The 21340-nt window shown below is 48.4% G+C and overlaps 1 protein-coding gene across 9 annotated transcripts; it reads right to left on the minus strand.

Annotated features, from left to right (window-relative positions):
* Positions 1–4551: 4551 nt before the first annotated feature.
* On the minus strand, positions 4552–21257 carry LOC120949898 (transcription factor GATA-3-like). 9 transcript variants are annotated; one of them, XM_040367489.2, is made up of 9 exons: positions 20965–21257; positions 15575–15680; positions 7279–7529; positions 6594–7203; positions 6015–6518; positions 5667–5954; positions 5340–5580; positions 5002–5275; positions 4552–4899 (listed from the first exon to the last, which is right to left on the minus strand). In XM_040367489.2, exons 3-9 carry the CDS (start codon positions 7527–7529, stop codon positions 4806–4808), a joined length of 2262 nt encoding a protein of 753 aa, XP_040223423.2. In that variant the 5' UTR covers positions 15575–15680; positions 20965–21257; the 3' UTR covers positions 4552–4805. The 9 variants fall into 9 exon arrangements, with proteins under 9 accessions (XP_040223423.2, XP_049467182.1, XP_040223424.2 ...); XM_049611225.1 differs by lacking the exon at positions 20965–21257 and adding an exon at positions 19907–20928; XM_040367490.2 differs by lacking the exon at positions 15575–15680.
* Positions 21258–21340: the final 83 nt, after the last annotated feature.

Raw genomic sequence — 21340 nt, forward strand, 5'->3', positions numbered from 1 at the left:
TTTATGATGGCCCTCCTACGCGTTTTTTATCATGACGGTTCACATTTCTTCGATAAGTTGCCATAAAATCGACTTACCGGGATAGAGTTGAACGGGAGAAAGAGTACGTAAGTAAACCAGCCCCGAAAAATAAGCCTGAGATTGTTTGCAAGCAAAGATTCGTTTTGTTTAATTCCCGATTCTTTAACCGTTTGCCGATTCAGGGACTGGCTTACCGGCACTAACCCAACTTCATGGAAACAATGTGACTACGAGTGCGAAACAATGTGCGGTTTAATTTTATGAACTGATTTGACTCGATGGTGGATTCCTTTTTTGGACCACCATACCGAACTCACGATTGTTTCTTCCACTAGGTCACGCCATTGTGTGCTAGAATCGTCCTACTGCAACCAACACCCAAACTACCGCCTTGCACCACGCATTCCAATGAAAGGCGCTCTCTCTCTCTCCCAGCATCATAACCCGAGCAAACCCGCACAGCGTCACAGAGGGGAAAGAAAGCCTTTCTATTTTTGAACTTTTACGACCCAACAAAATAGATCGTAAAATAGGCCTCCCTTCGGATGTTCGAACGGGCCACAGCCCACCAAAAAGGAGCAGGGGATGCGTCGTGTGCCTTGTGGGCTTAGCGTTATTATGGGTTTACGTTCGGCCGGTGGGCTAAAAAGAGAACAATTACGCCACGCAACCATTGTGACAAGACCAGAGGGAGTCTTCTTTTGGCTTTTCTTTTTGGCGGGACACGAGCGAACCTTTGGCGGACAGCGCCGTAGAACGTGAAGACCTCCGTACCCATCACGTACCCCGATCGTCAAAGCCTAATGGCGGTAATAAAATGGGTTCTTATCATGCACGGTGGCATTAAAACGGAAAAAAGAGGGAAAGTAATGAGATGGAAAACATTTCCCCCGAGGTTGTGTGCGGTTTCTGGGGATGATCTGGGGGTGATTGGTGGTGAGGAAAGCTGAGGAGGTGGAAAAACACAATGGCCGAAGAAAGGTGCGTTTTTTTATGACGGTGACAGTGCTTTCAAGTTTCCCGTTTTCTTCAATTATATCATTACAATGGCCAAGGTAATGAGAGTGGCTTACATCATTTAACCTCATCTTTCTTTTTGATGCTTAAATCATTCTACTGTTCAAGTAATTCGCATCCCTTTTCCCATTTCTATAACATTCTATTTTTCATTCGTTTTCATTTTCATGTTCATTTAATGGCTAAATGTTTAAATCATACATGTCATGTTTGCTGATTGTTTGAGAATCTTGCTGTCTTTGCAAATGCTTGTTGACCGTTGCATTCTATCAGCAAAGCGTGATTCATTTATCTTTACCTGTAATTATACAATAACTTAACATTATTAGCCATCCACAGAAGGTCAATTAACATCATTCATCGTGCTGCACGTGCGTTTGCAATTGCACTACGCTTGCCCCTGCTTACCCACCGAATGTCTGATATCTTATCCAACGCTCGCCCGAATGACTCGCTCACACCCATAAGTTCTACACTTATACAACAACTTTATTAAGGTGTCGAATTAAACATTCGAATGTGAAAGCTCAACCTCAAATCCAACCGAATGAATCGTCCACCACTTCAGAATTGAAAATGAAACACATACACACATAGCCACTCAAGCCAACTGGAAAGGGCTGACCAACGCTGGGTGCAATCCTGCTTGATTAACAACGTGGAAAAAAGGACGCTTAGCTCAGAGAGTGTTTGTGTGTGAGTTTTTTTCTTTTCATTTACTATAACTTCTCCGCTCCTGACTGGAAGGGCTGACCAGGGAAACTTGCACCACTACCACCACCACCAGCACGCAATGGCGCTATCAGGTTCTATTAATATTTATGTGTACCTTCGCCAGCGCGAGCTTTATTGCTTTATTTGACCATAAATATTAATTGAAACGTTTAACTGTCCATAAACTGGTACTCGTTGCTTGCTGCGCTTCAGGAACTCATCGTAGCAAATAGACTGTTCGGGTGTATGCGCTGCATACTCGTTAAGGTGGAGAGGATCGTCCGTCCGGATCGATTGAAATTGGACAGCAATAGAAGGTTTGTCTCTTCAAGTCCCATTTACGGCAGGCATAAGTGTGCTGTAAAACGTTTTACGATCAACAAGCGCTGCACTAGAACTCGCCACACAGTTCAGGGTTGGTGCGTTTGGAGCCGTCTTTTCGACTGGTTTTGAGTTATAGAAACAAATAAATAACTTCATTCCAATCTAAATTGATATTGCCCTGATTAGTATCCAAATGTATTATTCGTTGAACAAATTTGATTGAAAATATGGTAAAACCAACATAAAAATATTGTTAGAATATTGTTGATCAAATAAATTAATGATCTTAATTGATTGAACCTGATTTTGAACATAAAACAACGATCTGCTTTTTCAAGCATTTCAAGCATCTTCGGATTAGTATTTATTGAATGTTTTCCATTTAAATATTTTAAAAACGTAGCACTAAAAAAAATGTTACATTTTTAATTGCTTGATTATTTCTATACAAAATGCCCGCGCGTGTTTAAAAACATTTCAAACCGCAACCACTTGCAACGATTTATGACGTTTTTAGTTTAGCCCGTATGTCTAAAAAATAAATAAACTCCGATAGCTAGGTTCATCTGAAGGAATCTTTACAGCATAGATCATTTTTAAATACCATAAATCTCACCTTGCTGCATCGGTTGATAAGTCAAAGCCGTATTTAAGCCAGTTTATACGTCCCCAACATCGCATACCGGCGACGGTGGGTTGCGGGATAAAAATTAGAAGAAAAAAATAAACAAAGAACCAAAGCTGCGCTATCCCGAATGTAAAATAATCGACCGCGCCAGAACGACATTCTGGCGCCTCCTGGCAAGCAATCGCATCCGCAGGAAAACCAACACAAAAAAAAACATACTCAACAAAAGCATTCATGCTGGTCATGCCGCAGTTGCGAAAAGTGCGTTCGTAGCGCCTCCCGATCCGCTGCGAATCCATCCAGCGAAACTATCTGCGAAAGTTCTGCGCCGCATCGGGCCGGGCGAGCGATCGGGAACGCCGCGCCACAGCAGTTCTGGTAAAAGCCATTCTATGTTGTAGTCTGAAAGCATGTCGCGACGCATCGATCGTCCCTTCGCCGCGACAGATCCACGCTCCATTTCCCTTGCCCCCCCAGCGAGGTTCACTTCGATCGCAGCCGGCCGGCCAGGCTCCGTGAACGGCACGAGGGAGAAAAATCGCTGCCTCGCACTCGTCGCCTTTCTCATAATTTCCGACGCATCATTTCTGCCCACTCCCTCCCTCCTCTTTCGAACCCACAAACACACACACACACGGCGTCATGGTGGCCGTCATGGCGACCATTATCTGATTAATTTCCCGCATCCTTATATAAACGTAAATCAAGTAAACCTCCCGAAGTACCCGTAGCGCCCCGGTGGAATGTGCCACCACGGTTTCCATCCGCTCCGTGTCGCGGTGAGACGGCACCATGCTCGCACGAACGGTTCGACCGAACGATCGCACAACGAGCGGCAAATATCGTTTCCCGATTCTTATCCTACAGCCATGGCATCTTGCCTCCATCCAGAACGGATGGGGAGCGCTTCATACAGATCTTTGCCTACCCGCGCCGACCAGCCTATCGAACGGGCAGCCGAATGCGACCCCCAGGGCTAATGCAGACGCGTTGCAGCTTCGCATTAATCGCCAACAGCAAACACGTTACCATTCGTTGCTACCCTGTTGCAAAACGCAGACTCCCACTTCTCCCGCACACAGTTCGCTGTTGCTGGTTTTGTTATTCTGTTTTATTGAAAATTCGCTTTCTTACAGCACCCAGCAGGCTGTGCGGCTGCCTGCTTTGAAGTTTGTGGTTTTTGCACGCATTCGCTCGCCCCATCCTCGCAACAGGATGCAATTTTGCTAAAAGGGAGTTAGCATCGCGCGCAGTAGGAGCGGACGGTTAAGATGCAGTTTCCCCGATGGCGCCAATCGCCACACAATAGACGATTATTGCCCACCTACCACCGAGATTGAACGAATTCAATGCAAATGAAAATTTTCTTTTAAATTTACATTCAACGCTCTTCTGCGCTAGATGAAACGGTGACTCATCCAACCTCAGACGATGCTGCCGGAAAACTCAGACCTTCGTGCGTTCGTAATCCCAATGCACACAGCCAACCTCCATTCTAATTTGTAAGCCATTTGTTCGTGTGCCTTTGAGCTTTGAGCACTGCCGCGGACCAAATCTTCCCAAATGATCTTATAATGTGCACCGAAAAAGAATCACTTCCCGCCGCACAGCATTAGTTAAATGGGGCGAAGATAAACGCCCATAGACCGACCAGACCTGCGCGAGATAAGTAAAGCGACAATTGATCATGCGCTCTGCGTTCCTCCGATGCAAGATGTGATCTTACAACGTTTCTACTTTTTTCGAGGGTTCGAGGGTGAACCATTAACTATTTTAGGGAGGAATTTAGAAAACGAATGAGTCACCGGGCACGGACGGTTCCTCGGGTGAATGGAACGCTATGACCGTTTTAAGTACGACTTTGTTTTGTTTTACTTTATTAATAAGAATACTTCCACACACAGTCTTCCCCAAGCTCGCTATCTAACCGTCTGTACAGTGCGTTTGAAATGTAGCTAGTGTTTACCTTTCTACTGCTATTTCCTAGGCGTTCGCTTAACTCTAGTTTGTATTTGGCACACGACGACACGGACATGACACTTCTTTCGACTGTCACCTGAAGTAACTCCACTAGAGGTCGATTTTGATTGACCTTGCACACCTAATTTCCCGACCGCTCGGCCACCGCCGTACTGGTAATGACGCTCGTAATCTCTCCATTCGCACCACGGCTGCTATCCATCGACACTGGTACACTGTTGATCGGAGTTGAATAGAAAGAAAGAAAATGTTAGCAAAGGTTGTTCACTTTTCCAAAAGACACCCGTATTTGCAGTTCCCCCCTGGACGATACCTACGATATTGGTATGTGGCGTGCTAGATTACCCTGAACGGGCGCAAGATGCGGGGACGAGTTACCACCACCACCACCACCACCACTACCACTGCCACCCCCTCCACCGGGTGCTCCGGGTGAGCTGTCCACGTACCGCGGGTCCTGCCCCGGCGAGCTGGTGTGCAGCTCCATCGGCTGGGACGTCTGCACCAGATGGGACTGAGGCGCGTTCAGTAGCTTTGGTTCGGTCGCGATCGAGTGATACTGGGACGGTATCATCGAAGGTAGTAGCTTGCCTGCAAAACACGACACTGTTAGATTGCACTCCAATCCCTCCCGCACGGCAATCGAATCCCTTACCCGTCGTAAGCCCGTTCATCGGTTGAATCTGTTGACTAGATTTTGGTTTGCGCTTGCGCGTCTGGATGCCGTCCTTCTTCATCGTGAGCGGGCGGTTAACGCTGTGCAGTTTGTAGTACAGCCCGCACGCATTGCACACCGGATCGCCCTGATTGTTCCGGCGCCACAGCGTGGTCGTGGTGGTTTGACAGTTGGCACAGGTCACGCCCGAACGGCGGTTCCCTTGGGCGGGTGGTGTTTTCTAAAATCAACAGCAAAACGATCATCATCTACTCGTGCCGTGCGATCGTAGGCCAGTAGCTGCCGAAAACCATCTCAACCACTTACCACAGTTTGTTTGGCTTTCTGCGACCGGTTGGGCGGTCGGTTCGTGCCCGGATTCTGTCTCGTGTACAGGGCGCACGCATTGCACAGCGTGTGACCGACGATGTCCCGCCGCCAGAGCGGTGTGTCGGAGCTGCCACAGTTGACGCATTCACGGTGTTCCGGTGGCGCTGCCAGCTGCGGATCGTACGCATCGTTCAGCGAGCTGATCTGCCAGCTATGCTGCCCGTTCGTCGCGTACTCGCCCACGTTACCGCCCGCATTGTCCATCACGATCGTGCCAGTAAAGTTCTGTGGATGGGAAGAAGCTGGGTTAGATCGCTACTGAAGCCTCTCTGTCGAGCTACTTACAGTGTTGTAGTCTACGCCCGCTCCATTCCAGTAGCCCGGATAGATCTGTTGCGCACCGGGCGAGCTACTGCTGTGCCCGGTCGCATTTTCGTACATGTTCTGCGTGCCCGGCAGCGACGGCGTGTAGTGTATCTGCTTGGTGATGATCGACGACGAGGTAAGCGTCGGATCGCCCTTGTACAGGACTGGGTTCGGGCTCGGCGAATGGTAGTAGATCGTCTCTTTCTGGGGCAGAAACGTGGTGTAGTTGCCGGTCGCGTACCCGTCCGACGCGATGTAGTAGTTCTGGGGCGAGGCGAGCGTGTGCACCGGTTCCAGGTTGGTGTAGTGCGTCTTCGCATCGACCGTCCCTTCGGCGACCTGCTGCACCTGCTCACCGCCCGGTGCGGAGCCGGGCTCGTGCGTTTCGTACACCTGTATGGTTTGCTGGTGCGGCTGGGCCTGCACCTGAATCGTCGTGCCGGACTGGGTGGCCACCGCGACACTCGACGGATGCTGGGAAACCTGTGGCAGAGATGATGCAGAGGGAAATCATGATTAGCAAGATCTGCACGGGAAATGCATTCACGAATGTCGTACCGCTTCTATCGTCTGATGTACCTGTGCCGACTGTGCGTGTACGTGGTGATGGGTTTGATGTCCCGGCACCATCCCATGGCCGTGGTGCGGATGATGGTGATGGTGGGCATGGTGCGGATGGTGCGACACGTGCGGATGTCCCGAGCCGGTGGAATGTAGAGTTGACGAGAGCGGCAGTCCGCCGGGCGGCTGCTGATAGATATACCGCGAGTGCGGATGGTACTTGACGTCCTCGTACCGGTTCACGTACCGCACCGGTTCCTCGCCGTCGTTCTTGTACTCCACGAAGATGGTTTGCGTCTGCACCGGTATGATGGTAGTTTCTGGCGGGTTGTTGTTATTGTTGTTGGCTGCTGCTGTGGCCGCCGCTAAAGCCGCTTCCTTTTCGATCATCTCCCGCTTGACGACCTGTACGCTTGAGGCTTGAACGGCAGTAGCGGCCGAGCTTACCACCACACCCTGCTGATGCTCCTGGCTGGTGGTATGCGTCGGCTCGTAGCTATACCCGTGCTGCTCCACACCGCCCGCCGACTGTACCGCTTGGTGATGGTACTCGACCGCATCGTAATCCGATGACTCGTTCGGTGGTTCCTGTCCTTCTGTGATTTCCCTGCAAAAACGCGCACTGACTTAGTAATCGCGTTCTCTAGTGGACAAGCCACCAGTTCAAGATCTGTCCACTCACCTTATCTGGCCCGTGGTCGTGATCATGCGCTGCTTGTGCTGGTTGATGATCACCGCCGTCTGCTGGCCGGGCGAGCTGCGTTCCGTGTGTAGTTCCGAGTTCACAATCATCCCATCCACCGGTACGTCGGTGAGGGTATGCGATGCTTGTGACACGCTTACCGGCTGATGAGCAACTGGCTGATGCACGCTGGACGTCACTTCCGAACTGGGCGTCTGGTCCTCTCCCTTGGGCTCGTTCGTCGCTTCCATCTGCAAAGAAGCGGAGCGGAATGGTTCGAATCGTAAAGCCATGCAAAAACAAAACCAATCCCAACTTCCAGCCGAGGAAGTACCGTCGTGAGTCATAGCTCATCCTCTCAAAACAGCGGTAGGGTGAAGCTGGTGAATGTATTTCAAAAAAGGGGCTCGTCGCTACACCCACCACACGTCACTGAATCGATCACCTTCCGGACTGGGACGTCCGGAACACTGCGGATGAGTCGATGAGCTTGCTTGCGTTCGGCGGCCCAACTTGACGTAAAACGTTGGGGATTCCGTTAAGCAATCACCTGCTCGAGCAAACAACATCGGCTAGATGGGTTTGCCGCGCAGAACGTCAAATCGCGAACCACGCACGCACCTAACTGCCAGCCCCGTGCTCATACTATTTCCGCCCAAACAAACCCGTTTCCGGTGTGCTGTGTACCCAGCGAAGAACGAGAGAGAGAGAAAGAGAGAAAGAGAGAAAGAGAGGACGTAGTCAAGGTATTTTGGTTCCGCTGCGTGCAATGAGTGGACGAGGCAACAGCAGACATTGCCGAACAGCAGGAAGAAATCTTCCAGAATAAACACCGAAGCGGTGTTGGTGTTCCGGCCGACCCAAAAAACGATCATGACCCGCAAACAATCCGACATATTGCATAGCGCTAGAGGAGCGTACTATGTAGAGCGCTTGCATCCGTTCTCAATCAACTGGAGTACCGGTACTTTTGGTGAAACTATTCCTAACCTGCTTCTAACTTTTACACCAATTAAATGGGGGCTTTTGAGCAACAAACTTAACAGTTTAGAAGTCAAGTTGTATACTATTGGACAAACAAGCCGACATAGTGCATAGCGTAAGAGGAGCGTACTATGTAGAGCGTTTGCATCCGTTCTCAATCAACTGGAGTACCGGTACTTTTGGTGAAACTATTCCTAACCTGCTTCTTACTTTTACACCAATTAAATGAGGGCTTTTGACAAAACAAGCTTAACAGTATAGAAGTCAAGTTGTATACTATTGGACCAATGGAATATAGTTTGAGACCATGCTATCGTTTTATATAATCGATCAATCAATCAATTATGTAATACAATGAATTATTATAATATATAATTTTAGCCACACCAAGACGGTTCATATTAAGGGGCACACCCAATCAACTGTTTTATAAGTTCAAGGTTCAATTGTGAATCTCATGTTCCAAAATATGATTTACTAAAACAAATTTTATATAAAAACAATCAAATGATTCTCCCAAACATAACAAAGTTTCATATAACCAGATTCATTTTGATACGTTCAAACACGTTTTTAACAAACTAAGTCTAAATACATGTATCGTTCTGTTTCACATTGAGTAGAACGTTGTACTAGATGTTTCACCGTATAATCCGTATAATTCACGTTATTCTATAGATCGTCCTATTTTTTGTATCAAATAAATTTATTTTCTAAATTACTAATTTGCCATTTTGCCACTGTTCAATCGCCACCTCTGTCCATGAAAGTGCTTGTTTGTTTTACTCATTTCCTCATACAGTGCCAGCGGCAACGCAAACTGTCCTGCAAGCTTCATTTTATGCCCTACCCGTACAAGCGTCAAATCTGATCATCTTGGGACGCAATTAAAAAACACTGTGCCTTCAAAACATAAAGCCACCATTATTAATTCACCATTCAATATGCGTGCGTGTCACGTGCGCAACCGCTAATGAATCTATCTCTATTACCCCAGAAACCGAACCCTCTGGCAAAGCATTCGGGCGGTGGGCACGGGAATAGAGGCACCTCCGGAGCCTCTAGCCCCGAAAGGAGATTGTTGCAATGCGATAAGAAGGTAAACACCAAAGGTTACTTTCCATCAGTGTCCACACACACACACACACACATATGGTGCCGAAAAGGACCCCCTGCCCTGCTCGAAATGGGCACACCGGAACACACGCAGAGAGAGAGAGAGAGAGAAATGAAATGTACCCTGTACCATTTTCCCTATTTCAACCACGGACAAACGAACGCGTATGGGCGTAAACGGGGAAGCGTCAAGAACCCGCGGGCCATTTGGGACCTTTCGTTTGCCGCCATGGCCAAGAAGCGAAAAGAAACGTTAGATAAATTGAATTGAGAAATAGCTCAAAATGGAACCAATAAAGCAGCAATCAACGGCGCGCCACGGTCATATCTCATGTGCTTTCTAGGGATTCTTCTCGGTTTCCTCTATTCATTCGTAAATGCCAGCAGTGTTGCGAGGGGAATTAATTTGTATCAAACCCGTGTCAAAGCGAGATCAACATTCTAACGCTTTTCAATTGCACTTAATTACAGGGCTGCTCGTTCCTACCGAACAATTACACGTTTGTAGAAAGAGCTGAAAGGGCAAATACAAGCTGTCCTCTTTCTCCTGCTTCCAATCCGTACAGATCCGCCCGGTACAGAAACCAGCCGAAACAAACAAACAAAACAAAAAAATGGGAAGTGATTTCCCAGTGCAGGAATGTTGGCTTTTGACACCTGATTAGTGTTTCGCTCCCGCGATTAGCACTCGCATACAAAGCGTACTACGGACGGTCACACTAAAGTGTCGGTGTCCATCTAACGTCCAACTATCGATACCGGGTGTGCGTGTGTGTGTTTGTGAGTGTGTGATAAAGCTCATATCTTATCCGATCCCCGACCTATGCCTTCCACGGCCGATAACCCCGACCGGCTCGGGGTGTTCCCGTACCAGCGGGACCGAAGTGGATGATTTGCCTCACCGTGATAAAAGCAGCGCGCGCCAAGTGTCTGCTCTCCAGATCCGTCGGCCTGCCTACCTACCAAGAAAACGAGCGACCAATCCCTAATAACACGCACTGTGTGTGTAAGTTCTACAACCTACCGCCTGGTGCGTTTTTTTCCCTCACCTGATATCTCAGCTCTATCCCTAAGCTAGCCTTGCTGTGCGTTGCGAAACGGTCGTAGCAAATCGTCCTACGAAAAACTCCCTCAACGAACAAACTAACCCCTTTAATGGTGGCCTTGCGGCCATCCCTAAGCTTGGTGGGTTAGCTTTAGAGCCTTACGAATTCCTTGCGAACATATGGCTATGATGATGTGCTACGTATCAATTCCACGAAACAAGCGGGCTTACGCGTTCCTGCAACTCATTCCACCCGGGCAAACGAACCAAGCAACTGTGCCGAGCCCGATTCGCTCGTTCGATGCGCGGGAGCTCATAAATGTCAGTAGCGTTCGTAAAATTTCCGTCTTATCTGGCCGTCTGCACGCAGTAAAAGGAAGGTACAAAATAGCACAGAAACGGAAACAGCAAGCGAATAAAAAAAATCAACCACGGGCAAAGCTACAAAAAGATTCCTTCGATAAACACACACACACAGCCACATATGAGCCGCTCCACCCTGGGTTGGAGGTGGACACTGGGAGTCTCCATTTTGGGGTGGTAATTAAATACGCTTCGCACGGCCACCTCACATCTACCCTCCCCGTTGAGCGACTTTACTGCTTCGTGCTTGCCGGCCACGGAAAATTTACTTGCCACATTTACGCCATGACGGTACGGTTCGGATTTTGACCGACCGAGAATACCGCTGCTGCTATCACAGTCGCACTAATTAAATGGTTTCCAAGGAAAGTAATTTGCCCGCTAGAAATGATCGCCTCTACCCTTCCTCGAAACGTTAATGAGAAAGCGTTTGCCCAACCTTAAAGCCGTTCCATATTTCCCGGTGATTTACGCCACAGTTCATTGATCACGGGAGTTCGTTTGCGTTCCCACTCATTGCACCGACACCTATCAAACGGCCGATCGCTACTTTCCTTTGGCGCCAGTGTATACATATGGCGCCCGTTGCACACTACACAGGAAGGTAGAAATAGTTCGTCGCCTCTCTCATCGTCCACGATGACTCAACGCGCATGGAATGCGTTCTCCGGCGAGAGAACGCCCGTGATGGTCCAGCAGCAGCAGCCTACTTACTGCCCGTCGGCTATTTAGGAACCGAAAAAAACTAGACCATCCATCAAGCCTCCACCCCGGGTGCCCGGGCGCATCTTCGGACGCAGTGGTAATGCGCCTGCGCTCAGGCGTCCGAGGCGTCGTCAACAATGCAACCCGGGTGAGGGGACACCGGGACAGGTCGACACTCTAACTTTTACATTCCCTTTTGCGATGACCGATCGCACATGCAAGTAAGATATCACTATCAGAAAGCTATAAATATGGTGCCGGGGTAACAACAGATCCGAAGCAGAGGAAAACTAACGAAACGTGTCGCGGTGGGCTGTATTCGAACGCGATCAACGCTCGGAGCAAGATCGCTTCCGATCGTCATCATCATCATCATCATCACCATCATTGGCGCATAAGACGCACACAGTGTCACAGGCACGGTGCCCGATAAGCAGTAAAATCTTACCCCGGTCCGACGGTTCTTCGGCCCTTGTCTCCGAGCTGAGCGATCCCAATTTAAGCGATCCTTCGCGATTGAGGGGAAAGCTCGAGGGGAAATGCATGTTATCTAACCAATTTTACATAGGTTTTTATGCCGTGACGTGACGCGCTGGCCAGCGCGTTTGAGGTCGGTGCGTGTAATTCTGAGGAATCGGGCTCGCTCAATCTTGATGCCAACGGTTTGGACCACAGTCTGCTACACAGGCGCCGAAATTAAAGGTGCCCGCAGACATTGCAGACAGATGTGACGAACCGTGTTACGCCTCGTTCGGATTGGTGCAGGTGCAGCAATGGTAAAGGGAAGAGTTTTTTGTTACACAAATATCATCATTTAGGGAGAGAAAAAGCGTACAAACCTTCGTTAATATCTAATCGGTTTGCATCTGTACAATTATTGGACAAAACATGTAAAGCGCACGTATTAAGAGATACATTAGGTGGAGTTCTTTTCAATTATTTCGAGATAATGTAGCGCAGTTAACAGTTTAGAGAGTGTCCCATTGATTTTAACTAGCTTTTCTTTAATTTGCTTTTATGATAGTTTGCTACACTGATGATTTTTAATGATAATTATCATCTTTCATTAGTTTAGAAATAAATCCCAATCGTTACAACCAGATTTTAATTAAAAACATAAAACATGGCAAAATTAAAAATAGCACAACAAATATGTGTCATTAATGCACGACAATAAAAAGATGAATATGGATACAGTATTTAATGTTCACGCTGATCAAAAGTTATTGCCTTTCTTTCTTCTTATAAGTAATTTATCTTTTTTTTACTCCACAGAGCATTTTGCATAGAAAGAATAGTAACTGAAAACAGGAAACAACCACTACTATTTACAACCAATATAATTTTAACAATAGGATGGAATAATGTTTTTACATTGATTGTAACAGTATAATTTGGATGCTCGTTTCGTTACAAACAGCAAACAGCATCCGAAAGCACTCAACAGTAGCGCTTCATTGGAGAGTGTTGTAAAATTTTTAACTCTAATTACACCAGTAAACACACAAGCAATATCTTTTGCTCCAAATTTCTATAACAGACAGCAGGTATGCTGACTTATACCCCATTCATTTCCTTCCATAAAGCCAACGGTACCGATATGCGCCATATGACATTCAGAAGGTTTACACAAAAAAAAAATCTAATAAATCTCGACCTTGACCATCATTACGTCGTAAAGATCCGGGATGCGTAAAACAGGAACATACAGCAAAAAAACGCACACTCAAAAACAGTCAACAGCCGTTCTTTGTTTCACCTTCTCACCAGTCCCTTCACCCCCAGCCAACCTAAGGCACTTGTCCGGGAGGCGCCACAAGTTATGATTATTACGCCTTCCCGTACACTGCATCGAGACACTTTATTGAGCGGTACCATTGGCATTGATTCCTATTGGCCTGGGTCGGTCTACCACCTAGTGTGAGGCGGAAAAAGGCACAATCTGCCCGTTACGCTAGGAACGTTACCTCATATAATGCTTACAGGCACATGCTTTTACCAGCAAGAAAAAGGGCACCCATTCATACTTTTCGGCGTTTCGGAGGGTTTTTTTGTGATTTATGCGTTTTCCCAAAGTGCAAACCATCATGACGTAACCTAGGCATAGGGTAAGGCCCACTTTTCTTCCCTTATCCTTCACCATCAAAGGCATTGCTCCTCGAATGGCATCTTCGAAGATGCAAACGCTGCTTAAAACACTGCCCAACGTTTGCTAATGTTCCGCACAACCAAAACAAACCGTCACACCGGCGCTGGCTGCATGCGTACGTGCGTGGGCTGGCCACTTTTTATCATATTACAACAACACAACCAACACGCCAAAGTTCCGAGATTACTCGTCCGGAGCCGATAGGGGGCCAACCAGATAGGGCTAACCCGCGGGACCACACGATAACCATCTTGGAAGCTCCTACAAACATACAAACACACACACACAATCACATGGAGTCACTCCCACATGCTTGGGACCTTCCGCCAACTCCAGGCGGACTATCATCGCCAACCAACCGGGTCCGGGAACAACCGGGAGTATGGAATCTTCCGATAAAAAAGCGGGCCCATTTTATCTCCATTTGGTGATACTACTGGAGAAGCTGCTGATACTGGTCCGGTTGGTTGGCACGCTTGCCGGCCTATCGGTGTGTGGCAGCGAAACCCACAAGCAAGCGTCCCACTGATTAGAATCCTGCTGTAGCGGCGTCCTCCGATTAGGATGCGTCTTGTGAAACCCCCGGGCAAGCCGGCCGGCAAATCGGCTCGCCAGAGTGCCCTTTTTCAGAAAGCAGAAGAGGAAGTGCGTACCTTCGTAGCAGCATCATCGGACGGTTCGTTTAGCGGTGGTGCCGAAGGTGCAGCGGGATCGACCATCGCTACCGGGCCACCGGAAACCATCGCGCCGCCGACCGTAGTCGTAGACGCGGACACACTAGTGACGGCCGTGCTCGGTACCGGACCGGACTGGGGACAACTCACCGCCACTCCGACACACTTCGAATCGGATGAAACGGCCATCTAGCACGCCTAGTTCTGGTGATTGGCCACGTGACGCGGTACGCCCGTATGTGCCAGATAGTCTGCTCTGTCGGCGGTCGTTTGTCGTTTGGTTTTGCGCGAAATCACTTCACCAGCGTGTCACTCACTCGCAGCCGTATGTTCCGTAGAGAACAATAACTTTCTAATGGTTTATGGTCAACTATTTGCAAACATCCATCGACAAACTGGGCGAACTATGCTGCTAAGTGCGAGATGCGTTAAATGTGTGTGTGCGCGCGCGCTCACTAATCACTCCTCACTAATCGATGCCCGAAACGCGCCACCGATATACCACCGATCACACCAGCAGGAGCATCTCACTGCGACTAAGGACGCCGCACCGCACGACATGTGGGGACGACTACCGCACCGCCACAAATTATGTACATATTGGAACGAATTTGATGGGTAACAGTGTGGAGAGCACGAACAACAGCAATAGCAACAGCAGCAACAGCAAAGCAGCCCCTATTTTTTCCTTCTATATATATTATCGACACCTCATCGACAGACCGATCGGGCCGATTTTGGCGGGAGCGCTGAGGGCTGTGATACGACGGTGCCCCGCGCGCCAGTGTGTTGTGGTGTGGAACCCCAGTACCTTCGGGATGTCGGGTGGTTTTGCCGATCGGAAGGGGTGCAGGAGGCCTCCTGCTCCTTATCTTATCACTCACTCACCGGGGACTGAAGTAACAGTAAAATCTCACACCTTCCCGCAGCGCGCACTCGCGACGATTGCACATAAAACGCACACAGCGATACCCGACTTACGCATCGAAGGCAACACAAGCTTACGCACGGTAAACAGCGCGACGACGACCGTTTCTACATCCCACCGATCCATCAATCAAACCCGCTGAGCGCTGTTCGAAGCTCCTCCCGGTACATAGCCCACACATGCACTCCTTTCGGTGCCACGATGCTATTATCGTACGCGATCGATCGACACACTTCCGAGGTCGGTCGATCGAGTCCGGTGCGCTCCTCCGAAGCTTTTCCCGCCCAAAAGCACACTGAACGCCAGCCCGCCAGAACCGCGACCGTACTTACCGCCCGCAAATCGTGCTCTCAAACCAGGTCTCCAGGATGACCGTCCCTAGGCAGCCGCCTCACCGGTGTGCCCAAACTCCGCGTACGTACATGGTGCCCGCGTTTGCTAAGGGACGACAGAGAGCGAGAGAGTGAGCGTGTGAGACAGAGGTGAAGATGTTCCGGAGCGGAAAAAAATGCTGCCACACAACATACAAATAATATTGTACAGAAGAAGAAAAAAACATGAAACAACACATACACCCCCACAGCTTTGAGGTAAAATCAACACGCGGCCGACCGTACGGTTCCGTCCATCCGGGCTGGCCCCGCAGGAAAGGAAGTGAGCCCCGCCACACCCTTCGCGCTGCCGGCGAGTGTTGCCATCGTCATTGCCCGCTCTGAGCGGTGCTGTGCTGTTTGTCCAGAGGGTGCAGATTTCCCTGCTGAGGTTCCTTGCCCCGTCCCCCGTGTCCCATCATCACACCCGTTTGCGGCGTTTATGTGTGTGTGTGTTGTTTGGACTGCAATAAACTCCAAAGGCACCCCTCGAACGCACGTAAAGAGCTTTTGCCCTCCGTGATGCCATCCGTCCGGTCCGGTTGCCGGTTGTGTTTGTCTACGAGGTTTTCGGTCGTCGTTTTGCTACGATTTTGTTTGTAAGAGCGTTTCCAGCACCATCATCACTCGCTGCGAGCAGTTGCGAGACAAACAAAACCCCCAACAAGCGACCCGCACCCACGTGATCGTGCTCGGGACGCCTCTAGAGCCGATGCGGTCGTCTTCCCGGTGTCGTATTGGGGAAGGAACAAAAACAGACTGACAAATTGAGAATAAAAACTGCCAAAAATTGCATTCCCTACCACCTGAACCTCGCTTGACCATCCTTCAACATGCTTTTGTTTGTTGCTTTACCTCGTCGTGGTCGGCCGGACTCGTGGCCCGTGCTGAGCTGAGACAAATTTGTTATTTGCACGTACAAATCGCCCGCATCGGTCGTCGATATCCGCTTGCACATTGGCCCGGGTAGGCCCCGGGGCCGAGCAAACAGAGATGTTAGCGCACGAGCCCCGGCCAGCACACACGTATCGCACGACAACGCTCACACTATCTCCGATCAGCGATTGCGATCGGATAAGCCAGGTATGTCAAACTGGCGGCCCGCGGGCCGCATGCGGCCCTCGTCAATGCTGAATGCGGCCCGCGAGAATATTTTGAGAATTGCTAAAATCACTCTAAACCAAAAAACTGTTATTACTATTTGTCGAAGTGTATTTAATTTTCCAGAGAAGAACAATCATTTAGATGGTATATTTTTCGAATCTAACATGAATGTACCCATAACATCTCATAAACTTATTCTACACAATCGTACAGAACAATCGAGACCCTTAAGATACATTGAATTGAATGCAAACTCAGTCGGTATTATGTTTCGATGAAATTCTGAATATTAGCATAGTATTGTGCACACTCGATTGCACATTCTATATGGAAAAATAGGTTTGCGTCAACCTTCTACAAACGAAAAACTAATGAAAATAACTTGATACACACACTTGGAAACTTCGCAATAACTAATGATGGATTGCCAGAATCGCATCCACGGCTCAAAACCATTTTCGATCTTAGCTATAGCAACTTCGAATCCGGCCAAATCAAACCAACAGTTCCGTTCGGTGCCGTCCGAAGCCTATAGAGCCGTTTAAAGCCATTCGGAACCGTTGGAGTCATCGGTTGTCGCACGGAGCGGCTAATCTACAGTGAGAAATGGATCCGGTCGGTCCCACCGAATTTGACCATCTCAATGCCCCCGAGTGCCGAGTAACGGATTCATTCGGCTCCGAATTTCTCCGATTTGCACGGCTCCAACCTTATAATGTTACATCATTGATGTTAGATTGGAGCCACTTCTGTTTTTTTGTCATAATCATGCCACCATCAATTTTAATAAAGACGATTGTAGCCAAGTTGGAATTTTGTCTACCCCACATTTTGCAAGACGAATTAATGTACTTTTGAACCTCCCCAAAAATCTAAACCAAAATGATATGATTACGCTTAAGACTAAGAGATTTAGATTAAGGATTAAAATAATCGAAATGCCAAAGCCCTGCAATACATAGCTTATTAATAGATTAGCTCACACAGTCCATACCTCAATTCGCGAATCATCTCCCCTCAAGTCATCTTTATGGGATCACACACCACGAATCTTCGTCAGATAAAATTATCGTAATTTAACAAAATTATTCGTAAAATATGGGTTCTTGTAATAAGAAATGCCACCATACCACCATATACCACCATATACCCCTTCGAACTTAGAAATTAGCGAAAAATAATGTTTAAACACGTTTTTTTTACAATTTTCCTCTTGATCTATCAAAAACTTGCATGCAAATATTTTTGTTATTCATCCAGCGGTGGATAGCTCGGATGGCTTGAAAAAGATTCGCAACAGGCTGGTAGATTTCCCCTACCTCAGTAAAAAAGTGTGGTTGAGTGATATTTTCTAACAGAAGTGCCGTGTTAGACCGCGACTAGTGAGAAATTTCCTATTTTAATAATAAGGATGAAAACAACGCATGTGACTTTAAAAGTGCATTAAACATTTTTTTTTTAATAAAAAAGTGCACAATAAAAAAACCATAGCAAATTTGTAAATAAGAAACTATTACAGATTTGAAGCAAGGTGTACAAAAAGTCAATTTGTTTAACAATAATGATTTTAAACAGTATTTTATGTGATTATTGAGGTATATTTTTTATTCTCAACTTTGCGGCCCCCAAATCACTGAAAATCTGTACTTGCGGCCCTCTTATGAATTGAGTTTGACACAGCTGGGATAAGCTAATCGAAAACAATCACGTCTAGCTCGGGCTCCAGATTAGCTGGCAGTGCATCTGGCGGAGCGCTGTGGCGCGGGAGCAGTTTGGTGCGTTTGGTACAGCAGCTGCAACCTGCCACTGTCAACCACGAGGGGACGTCACGATTTGGGTCTCGTTGGGCTGCACAAAAAAAATGGTAAGGAGAGGAGCAGGGCTCCCCAAGGAAGGCAGGATTTTACCCCGAAATCTGACACGGTGTAGCTAACTCCACGAATTGGTATCGATTTTCGGTAGGCTAGTAACGTGATCTTATCTTATCTAGCGTGTTAGCAGCGGGGGATGTTGGGAATGGGCCGTGGAGCGACTCCTAAACGCACCAAGCGCTAGCGGGAACGTGATGAGAAAACAACCGCCACCCTTACTCACCCGTCCCTTGTGCCATAAACATCATGGTATGAAATTATAGCGAATAAAGAAACATACATCATAACACAGCGCAGGAAGGATTATCATACGGTAAGGCACGAACCCCTTTTCTGGATGTGTGGCAGGCTCGAATTCATCGAGGCAAAGCTACCACTAATTACGTTGCCTAACCGCGATCGATAAGCCTCGCCTGCTCGTTTAATCCGCCCATATATGCCCGAACGGTTTGCCGGACCGGTCGAGCGTGGTATTAATATCGTTCGTGAAGGTTTGGCCCCGGTAGAAATGGCACACCAGACGCAGGTACAATGTTGGTGCTTCGGCCCATTGTATTGCTCCCAAAACAAGCGTATCATACAATTGCACCTATTGAAATGCGCCCACGGGTGACAGTTATGGTTATTGATTGATCGTGGAGATGAACAGCAGCAGCAGAGAAAAAGGGGAAAAAATAAGAAATTCTGCCTTCGATCAATCTTTTGTGCCAGTCATTTTCTTTCCTTTTTTTGTTTGTTTGTTTTCATAGAACCCTATTAAAGTGGGACTTATAATGAAATCTCCCCGCAAGCCCATTCTACGCACAGTCGTGCATGCCCAACGCTCATAACTTGCTGAGCAATAGCGCACGTTTCCGGCTGTTTTGAACGCGCGAGCACAAAATTGCACCCAAACCGTGTGCGGTCGGAGCAAAAGGGGAAAGAGGGGCGGGCCTGGTCGGAACTGGGAACCTGGGACAGGAGATTAAATTCTCTCGCCGCGCGATTCCTTCACCTGCAGAAACTGCGCAACTTGTTTGCTGTAATTGTGAGCCGCGCGCTGGTGCTGGCGAGGTGTTTTGCCACAATTGCTTCATTTCAGGGGTGGCCCCGGGGAGGGTCTTATCTTTGCATTGCAACATACACCACAGACACACACACACGCGCATATACCCCTCGCGCCAAACGCTCATTAGGTAGGGTAAACACACACGCCGACACTCTCACACCGTTACACACAAGATAATGACCGGGGTGTCCCGGAGCCCTCCGATGTAAAGCGTGATAGCGAACCGAAAATGGGGTGGGGGAGTCAGGGGTACATTACCTGTAAACGTACCTTTTTTTCGTTGTTGTTCCTCCTCACCAACACCCAACTGGAGCGGTGGGCATGTAGTAAAGAGTTATCGATGGGATTTCATCGTGGTGCCCGAAGCAAAGCGTTCCTGCGGCCATGACTCGGCACAAGCTACTCCATTTTGTGTGTGCACATCGCCTTGATTGGAAGCACCCGGTTGATAAGGGAAGGGTAGCCGTGCCGGGCCAGGGTACGTAAGAAGCGGAGCTATCAATCGAACACCTTCCTCGGTACAGGGAGCGGCCCACCTGATAAAACACTCCGCTGCTCGGAACAGGTCGTTTGGAGTCGCAGACATCCACCGGTACACCGAGGCAGTTGTTCTGCGGCGTAAGGCATACTCCACGTCAGCATTGCGACAGCAGCGCACCTCAGATCTCGTCACATGATCGCACAACAATTGCCAGCGAACGAGCAGACACCTCGACAATCCTGTACTTACACTTACACGACGTGGCGCGCGCTGTTAAGCGACGGAGACGGGACGCGGGCTTCGTAGAACTGAGTTATATGACATGGCCATAAATTTCGATTCACATCGCAGAATAAAACGCCGCCCCGGTAACGGCTCTCTATCGCTCGAGCGACATCTAGACAGCAGCCGCACACAAAGCAACTCATCATTGCACCACGGACAAACATCCCGGCTTGCCATAGTTAGCTAATGTCAAACGTTGTAAAACACTGCCCAACATCACAATTGATCACATCAACAACAGCCACATCACTACCACCAAAAAAGGACACACTCATCCGACTCGTCGATTGCCACACACGTGAGAAGTGCATGACTTCCATCCGACCCACTGGCCCACCCGCACTTGTACGCACTTTCCAAACACTGTGCGCCGCGCCCGAAGCGACCGACCTGCGGCAATGCTGTCCGCCGGAGTGTGATGCCTCAAATATTGTGATAATATAATATAATATAAAATTTAGCACTCGCTGGCAGCAGAGGGTTCGGGTTTTCGAAAAAGTTATATCTCAGCGCAGATAGTGAAGTGTTGGCGTTGATAAGTTAACATATCAACTTGTTGTACCTTGATTTGCGCCGGTTACGCTTCGCCCGTCCGCACGGTGCGTACCCTCCAGCGGAGAGCCAAACCGATGCACGTACTTCTGCCTCGACCGGAACCGGATGTGCAACGAGGATACACACTACCTCACACCTCCAAGAACTGTGCGCCATCCACTCCGATCAGGACGAGGGACAGAGAGAGTGAGGGTGAAATTTGAACACTTTTTTGCTTAGTAGATGCACGGCCGCTCGGGTTCCGGCTGCTCGAACGCAATGAACGCCAAACGGCGTTCGAAAGCGATACCTTCCTCTCCCAGGCAACGGACAGTTATCTCCTATCATACTAACCTTATAATTTCTTACATGCAAAAGGATGATAACTCCCTATCTCTGACAAC

This window comes from Anopheles coluzzii, chromosome 2, assembly GCF_943734685.1.
Source record: "Anopheles coluzzii chromosome 2, AcolN3, whole genome shotgun sequence".
Lineage (NCBI taxonomy): Eukaryota > Metazoa > Arthropoda > Insecta > Diptera > Culicidae > Anopheles > Anopheles coluzzii.